This window comes from Capra hircus, chromosome 2 (assembly GCF_001704415.2).
Source record: "Capra hircus breed San Clemente chromosome 2, ASM170441v1, whole genome shotgun sequence".
NCBI classification, from domain to species: Eukaryota; Metazoa; Chordata; class Mammalia; order Artiodactyla; family Bovidae; genus Capra; species Capra hircus.
Window position 1 is genome coordinate 43,116,480 of NC_030809.1, and position 8,801 is coordinate 43,125,280.

An 8,801-nucleotide genomic window follows, 5' to 3' on the forward strand; every position below is an offset into this window, starting at 1 on the left:
GACCGACTGAGTAACACACAAGGGCTTAAAACTTTGCTGTCCAGAGAAACAAACCGTTTAAACCTTTCACTAATTTAAAGAAATTGAATTTATGCCAAGTTGATATTTCTGGTCTTTTCCCATCATTTCCTAAATTCAATGGATAAAAGCATGGACTTTATCGGAGTATTTCGTGACATTTTAGTTCCATTAGGAATATAATTTAATATTAGTTAAAGCCTTGTTATGATTACAATGCTATTTAAAATGAAACTATGAGAGAGAAGTATTTTGGGAGGGAAAAATATCACTCTCCAGTTATTAAATTGAGATTTTAAAAGCCAAAGAAGGGAGGGAGAATTTATTAGTTGCAGGTGACCTTTAAATGTCACATTCACTAATATATAAATGTAAACACAGAAAAATGTAATGTCTGGTAATAATGGTAAACTGATCAATACAATTACATTATGGGATCTGTGATATTATAAATGATGCTTTCAGTACAGAATATTGATAGTTTTTTAACACCTTTTAAGATCAAATTATAATGCATTAAATATCCTATAGTTAATTCCCTGTGTGCTATTTATAAGCTTAGAGCTTACTTCTATTACTTGGACAGCTCCATGTATCAAATTTCTAAATATTCGAGGTTTTAGAATTAAATTATTTTTCACAATGTTTAAAAAAATAAAAATAAGTTTATCATCTCTATAAAACAACCTCTCAGTGAAATTTGCTTTAACAATTTGTCTAGAATAGCATGGTTAGGTTTAACCTTAGACTACTTTCAGAAGTTAGGGAAATAGGATTTTAAGGACAACTGGCTACTTGTGTCACTTTTTAACTGAATTACACAATATAAACAGCATGTGCTATTGTAACAAAGGAAAAAAACCATTAGGTAGATACTTATATAGGCTACTTTGATTACTGTTCTTCTCTGCCTCAATTCCATTAGTAAAAAGTCGGGTTTTAGAGATTATATTTAATGTATTAACAGAGCATTCTCTATACTCATCTTTAGCTCTTGACTGTTCCAGGAAATATGCACATGCATTTATCCAGAGTGAAATTTTTTCCTGTATAATAATTCCAAGTGGAGGCACAGAAATGCAGAGATTTTCTTAAATGCCTCAGCTATATATGTTTAGAAAAAAAAAATTGCTTTCATGCCTTGGATAACCGAGATGACATTAAAAGAAACTACATCTTTCCATCATGAAATTGGCCAACATACTATTTCTACAGTTCTCACAGCATGAGGAAAAGCATTAAGAAAACCACTGGCCTCTAAATTAAAACTTTATGATTTGTCCTATTTGAGGAAGATTTGGGGCAAACAAGATATCCCTTTGGAGGATTCAAAAGAAAAAGATGCCGCTGGAGGACTTCATTTAAAGTTTTCATTGAAACTTTCTTCTTTAAATAAGAAACAGGCCCAGCAAGTTACCCAAACACTCAGTATGAGTTCCAGAGTCTAGCTACGGCTTCTGAATATTTAAGTATGCCTTACACACTTAGAAACACTTCTGGAACCTTACCTAGATTTCACTTGTTTCTGGCTTCAGGGACAGAGCTGGGAATAGTCTTTGTCATCATTTCGACAGTCACCCCGGACCTGACACTGCCCACACATTTAGTAAATGCTGATAGAGAGCGAGGTGTTAAAGTAAAAATAGCAAAGTGTAGACTGGTTGCTGTCAGCACGCCGCATCCTTCCACCTGACCTCCTGCTGGAGTCATTGAGAGAGGCCAGCTCCAGAGGCTGAAATTCCAAGGGCCCCATTAGTTGTAACTTCCGAGTATCTGTTACTTACACCAATCAACTTTCTAGCCCAAGGATTAGAAGTAGGACGGGCCTTAGCTGGTTAAAAATCACATCTGAGGTGAGCAACACCTACAAGTGCTCCCCTGAGGTCTGTTCGCTCCAACAACTTCTCAAGCAGTGCTTGTCAAACTTCACTGGCCACTGCAATCACCTGGGAGCTTGTTGAAAAGCAGATTTTGAGGCCGTGGGCTTGGACCGGGGCACCAGATGTTGCCGTTCTAACAAGCCTCCAAGTGGCTCGGATGCCGTGGTTCCAACCACCACCCTGAAACAAGCAAGGCCCACAAACGCCCAGATCCCTCATATTAGCAACATACAAAAGTTGCGGCCACAGGTCGTGACAAATCAGGTCGCCGAGGTGCTCTGCGTCCCCAGGGTGTCGCCACCCTGTCCTCGGGGCACCTGGCAGGTGCGGTGGCGGCGGAGCGCTCCCGGGTAGCCAGTCCGCAGCCGCGCCCCCTCCTCCGCCCCGCCCGCGCGCCCCCAGCGCCGCGCCCACCTTCTCGCGGGTCTTCAGGTACCGCTGCAGCGCCTGCTGTGTGAGCTCCCGGACGCGCAGCTGGCCCTCCTTGCAGGGCACCACGATTCCGGTCCTGCCGAAACACACGGTCACTTTCATCCTGGCCCCCGGCGACCACGCCGGGCCCGGCCGAACAGGTGTCTGGGCCGGCGGGCGCGGCCCCACTCTCAGGGGACACCGGGCGCCGGCGGAGACCCCGGGGTGCCTCTCCCCGGTCCCCCTTCCGGATCAGGGGCTCGCAGCAACGCCCCTCCGCCCGGGGCAGGCGGCCGCCGGCGGGCGGGAATCGATCTGAGAGCAGGCGGCAGCGGGGAGGGCTACCTCCCAGGTGGCCGGGGGCCGGAGAAGCCGGGGGCCGGGCTGCTCCTCCCGCTCCTGCTCCGGCTCCGGCTCCGGCTCCGGCTCGGGCCCGGCCCTGGCGGCTGCTCCCCGCCCGCCAAAGCGAAACTGCCGGCCTGGCCCTGGCCCTGGCCCTGGCGGCGGCGGGGTCGGCCCCAAGCCCCGGGCTGGAGTGGGCGGCGGCAGCGGCAGCGCGCGGGGCCAGAGTTGGGAGGAAACTTTTGCGCCGGATCCCAACTCCTCCGCCGCGCGCCGCGCTCTGGGCTCCCGCGGCCCCCGGGCCGGCCTGGGCCCGGCTCTTAAAGGGGCCGCGGCGCTCCCAGGGCCCGCAGTGCACTCGGCGGCGCGGGGCGGGGGCCGTGCGGGGCGGTAACCGGAGACCGGAGACTGCTCCCCCTCCCTCGGTCTCTCCCTGGCTCTGTCCCTCCCGCACACGCACGGATCTCTAGGGAATTGTAACGGGACCTCAGAGCTCCCCACCGGGGGATTGAAACCGGATCTCATAAAGCACACTCCAGGGAATAGCTGAGAGACTGCAGAGCTACACCCTTAAAACCAAGGGATTGGAGCCAGATTCGAGGAGAGCCCGGGAGCAGGTGCTTCTCGCCCCGCCCACTGAAAACACCTCTAGGCGTGGAGGTTCGCAGATACTGAGCTCCAGCGGTGGCCAAAGGACCTGTTAAGAATTTAGTCTTGAGCACAGCATCGCATCTGCCCTCTAAAGCTCTTTGATGGAAAAAAAGTGAAGGGATTCTTGGAGAAAACGTAGTAGTGGAATCTTCCTTTTAGGGAGAACACTTAATATTCCCTCAAAAGGCCACATCCCAGACCCAGATATGACGGTGGATATTCACATTTATCCTTCTAAAATGCGCTTCCGGTCGAACTTTTGACTACAGAAAAATAAATTTCAGCACTTTTAAGCTCATGATTTGGTAGGTGTGTATCCATCGCCAATCGAAATTGGCATATCTGGGGTGGGGTAAATCAACAGATAACATCTGTACCATTTTTAGCTCACACATAAATGAGCTCCTTTGAACGCAACAATTACCCTTTAAGGAAAGTATTATTCTTCCCAATTTATCTTAAAGAACGGTACCCAGGAAGATTAAGGAAATGAGATGACCATGGAGTTAGTTATGCTAAGAGGAACTCCATTCTTCCAACGCTCAATCCCTCGTCTCCACCACACTTTTCTTCGCAATCCAGCTCATCCAACAAGTTCCTCGGGACTACATCACGTTTCTAAAAAAGAGATCTGTTCCACTGCGTACCAGGTGGCGTTAAGGCAGTGCTGTCCGTTTTATTAAGCATGAAAATCTTTTCTAAAGTTGTGGTGTAGTTTCTTTTTGTTACTGTTCAGTCGTCAAGTCTTGACTGACTCTGTGATCCCATGGACTGCAGCATGCAAGACTTCCTTGTTCTTCACTATCTCTCCACCTTTACTCAAATGCATGTCCATTGAGTCAGTGATGTCATCCAACTATCTCATCCTCTGTCATCCCCTTCTCCTCCTGCCCTCAACCTTTCCCAGCATCAAGATCATTTCCAATGAATTGGCTCTTGGCAAGGGGTGACCAAAGTATTGGAGGTTCATCTTCAGCATCAGTCCTTCCAGTGAATATTCAGGTTTGATTTCCTTTAGGGTTGACTGGTTTGATCTCCTTGCTGCCCAACGGACTCTCAAGAGTCTTCCCCAGCACAATTCGAAAGCATCAATTCTTCACTGCTCAGCCTTCTTTATGGCCCAGCTCTCACATCCATACATGACTACTGGAGAAGCAGTAGTCTGTACAGATCTTTGTGGGTAAAGTGATGTCTCTGCTTTTTAATGCACTATCTAGATTAATCATAGATTTTCTTCCAAAAAGCAAGTGTCTTTTAATTTCATGGTTGCAATTTTAAATTTTTTAATTCATTCATACATGCAATATTTGTGTGTGTGTGTGTGTGTGTGTGTGCACCTGCATGCGTGGTCTTCTGTGTACAGGGCCCTATATACAGGGCCTTATATATGCTCAGTGGCATATATTTGAATGTCATGATCAAAGAGGATCATGAGGACTAAGAAGTTGATTTTAAGAAGATGTATATATATGGCTGAGTCCCTTCATTGTTCACCTGAAACTATGACAACATTATTAATTGACTATACTGCTGCTGCTGCTAAGTCGCTTCAGTCGTGTCCAACTCTGTGCGACCCCATAGACGGCAGCCCACCAGGCTCCCCCGTCCCTGGGATTCTCCAGGCAGGAACACTGGAGTGGGTTGCCATTTCCTTCTCCAATGCATGAAAGTGAAAAGTGAAAGTGAAGTCACTCAGTCGTGTCCGACTCTTAGCGACACCATAGACGGCAGCCTACCAGACTCCTCTGCCCATGAGATTTTCCAAGCAAGAGTACTGGAGTGGGTTGCCATTGTCTTCTCCGATTAATTGACTATACCTCAATACGAAGTAAAAAGTTTTAAAAGAATTACACACATACACACAAGAAGATGTATATTAGTATTAACTTGGTTGCAAATCCAATATAAACTAATTTAAATAAACTAAAGAGAGGATCTATTTCCTTATAAAATCAGAAAAGCCAAAGAGCATTCCTTTGAGGCAAGACTGAATCCAGAAACTCAGTGTCTTCATGGTCATCTCTCTCTATATGCTGGCTCTGTGTTCCTCTGTATTGTCGCCATTCTCAGACAGTCTGTTCTTCAGAAGGCAAAGATGGCCAGTCCCAGAGTTTCAAGTTTATACAGGCTGATAGGCAGCCATCCCAGACATCACTGAGCCTTTTGCTGGTGAGGACTTAGATATCCAAGCTTAAGTCACGTACATTCCTTCTGGCAAGATGAATGCAGCATTGATTGACCAGGCCTGATTCACCTGCAGCTAAATCATATGGAATAAGAACAGGAGAATGGTGAACCACAATAGATGAGACAAAAATAAAAATTTTAACCATAACAAAACATAAGATTGTTTCCCACCCTCAAAGTTCTCATAGATAGTAGAGGCAACAAGATCTATAGATGTGAAGTTAAATAGAAATTACAAAACAACAATGAATGTGATAATTCTACTGAACATTCAGTTCAGTTCAGTCGCTCAGTCATGTCCAACTCTTTGCGACCCCATGAATCGCAGCACGCCAGGCCTCCCTATTCATCACCATCTCCTGGAGTTCACTCAGACTCTCGTCCACCGAGTCAGTGATGCCATCTAGCCATCTCATCCTCTGTCGTCCCCTTCTCCTCCTGCCCCCAATCCCTCCCAGCACCAGAGTCTTTTCCAATGAGTCAACTCTTCTCATGAGGTGGCCAAAGTACTGGAGTTTCAGCTTTAGCATCATTCCTTCCAAAGAAATCCCAGGGTTGATCTCCTTCAGAATGGACTGGTTGGATCTCCTTGCAGTCCAAGGGACTCTCAAGAGTCTTCTCCAACACCACAGTTCAAAAGCATCAATTCTTCAGTGCTCAGCCTTCTTCACAGTCCAACTCTCACATCCATACATGACCACAGGAAAAACCATAGCCTTGACTGGACGGACCTTAGTCGGCAAAGTAATGTCTCTGCTTTTGAATATACTATCTAGGTTGGTCATAACTTTTCTTCCAAGGAGTAAGCGTCTTTTAATTTCATAGCTGCAGTCACCATCTGCAGTGATTTTGGAGCCCAAAAAAGTAGTCTGACACTGTTTCCATTGTTTCCCCATCTATTTCCCATGAAGTGATGGGACCAGATGCCATGATCTTCGTTTTCTGAATGTTGAGCTTTAAGCCAACTTTTTCACTCTCCTCTTTCACTTTGATCAAGAGGCTTTTTAGCTCCTCTTCACTTTCTTCCATAAGGGTGGTGTCATCTGCATATCTGAGGTTATTGATATTTCTCCTGGCAATCTTGATTCCAGTTTGTGTTTCTTCCAGTCCAGCATTTCTCATGATGTACTCTGCATAGAAGTTAAATAAGCAGGATGACAATATATAGCCTTGTCGCACTCCTTTTCCTATTTGGAACCAGTCTGTTGTTCCATGTCCAATTCTAACTGTTGCTTCCTGACCTGCATACAGATTTCTCAAGAGGCAGATTAGGTGGTCTGGTATTCCCATCTCTTTCAGAATTTTCCACAATTTATTGTGATCCACACAGTCACTGTTCTAGGTGTAGATGGATGATAGATATTACATATGTACAGATATACGCATACATGTATATGTATACATCATATGTTATATATCTATATTTTATTTCTTTTTGCAACAACCTGAGAAGGGAGATAATTTTTTATCTTCTTTTTAGATATGAGGAAACTGAGGCCAAGGAAGGTGAAGGTCACATTCTTAGAAAGTATTGGAGACCAGCTTAGAACCTAGGGTATCTGAACCAGAGTCTTCATAGCCACCACTGTGCTGATCTTATGTGGGCAATTCCAGATGAGCAGAGTGAACAAATAAATACTAATGCAGGACATTCATGTGTGACACTTTTAATGTTGCATATTATATGGACACTTAGGATAGTACAAAGCAAAGGTTTTTAACTGATGAAATAGTCTTGCATGTTACCATTCTTTATGCTTCATGGTGTTTTTTCCTTTAATTCTTCACACTTGCTCCAGATTCCTCCTCTTCTGCTCAGTGAATAGCTCCTGCTCTTCCGATCGCAAAGTTTCAGTTTTAGCCCTTCCTCAATATCTAGAGCCCAGATCCACTGTCCTCAGGGATTTGAGAAACTCCAGATGAATCACAAAGAACATCCAAGTTCTCCAAATCCTACTTTTAGAAAGAGTGGAACCAGGTCTTGTGAGTGCAGCAGAAGTTGTGAGGTGTGAAATGAGGGTGCAGTGGAGGTGAGCACAGATATGAACAAGGCCCTGTACAATCCTGCACACTATGGAGCAAATGTTAATGATCCAAACGAGCATTGTAAAAAAATTTTAGTGTTTACATTTCAAGTTTGTAGGATAGCCATATTTAATTTGTTATTCAACTTTGTCATACCATACATAGAAGCGATTTATCACATATTAAGAAGTGATAGAAGAGAACATAGTTGCAACACACAGAAACTCAGGCCCAGCAAATTCCTAAATCAGTATTTCATGCCCTGTGGGACCTTCTGGGCAGAAGACAATAGATAATTTGCCTTGATTGAGTAACGCTAGAGGATTCTAGGTCTGGGCTCCATTTTCTTGTTTTGCCTGTTGGATAGGTAGATATTGCCTGTGGTATGATATTTTCCCATTTGTTATCCAACAGCCTAGCAAGGCTTGGAGTAGCCTGTGAAAACGTGTTATGCAGAGAACAATAATACTGATTGATATTACTAAACTGCTCTGTGTTATGGAAAGTATAACTAAAATGTCAGGTACCATTGGGTATATATTGAAGAGAGAATGATAATTTTTCATATATAGCTGACCAGTCATCCATTCTGATGTTTTGCACTATTAACATGTATAATATCATATAAGAAACGAATCGCCAGTCTAGGTTCGATGCAGGATACAAGATGCTTGGGGCTGGTGCACTGGGATGACCCAGAGGGATGGTATGGGGAGGGAAGTGGGAGGGGAATTCAGGATTGGGGACACGTGTACACCCATGGCGGATTCATGTTGATGTATGGCAAAACCAATACAATATTGTAAAGTAATTAGCCTCCAATTAAAATAAATAAATTTAAATTTAAAAAAATAAATAAATAATAAAATATCTTTATCTTTCAAGAAATTATGTATAACAAGCAATATTTATTGCAAGAAACTAATTGAATGGGAGATAAGCTTTCTGTGAAGATCCATGGAGCAAATAGATTATGTTCTTAGCTTCCTTATTAAAGCAGGTACCAGAGTGATAGCATAAGAGAAAAATGGGTATGATTTTTCGTTCTTTCCTTCAATGTTTAAAATCAAAGGGTTTGGTTTATTTTCTTTAACTTGGCAAGAATAAGTTTTTCTTAAGAGATGTTTATCTCTAAATGCCTTATGCCATTCATCTGTTGACTGTTTCTATAGGTCTCCTTATAACATAAATATTTTACACCCTAAAAAGAGTATTGTGGGCTATCAGCTTTTGAGAGGTTCTTATTTATGCCTCTTCTGTAAGCTAAACTTGTACGTTTCCACAGTG

General features: G+C 43.9%; 1 protein-coding gene across 2 annotated transcripts in view; it reads right to left on the bottom strand.

Moving 5' to 3' along the window:
- Positions 1-2,432, bottom strand: part of PARD3B (par-3 family cell polarity regulator beta) — a 1,161,921-nt gene extending 1,159,489 nt beyond the window's left edge. For both annotated transcript variants that reach the window (XM_018060563.1, XM_018060570.1), the window contains exon 1: positions 2,313-2,432. In XM_018060563.1, the coding sequence (XP_017916052.1) occupies positions 2,313-2,432 (120 nt within the window). The remainder of the gene's footprint in view (positions 1-2,312) is intronic.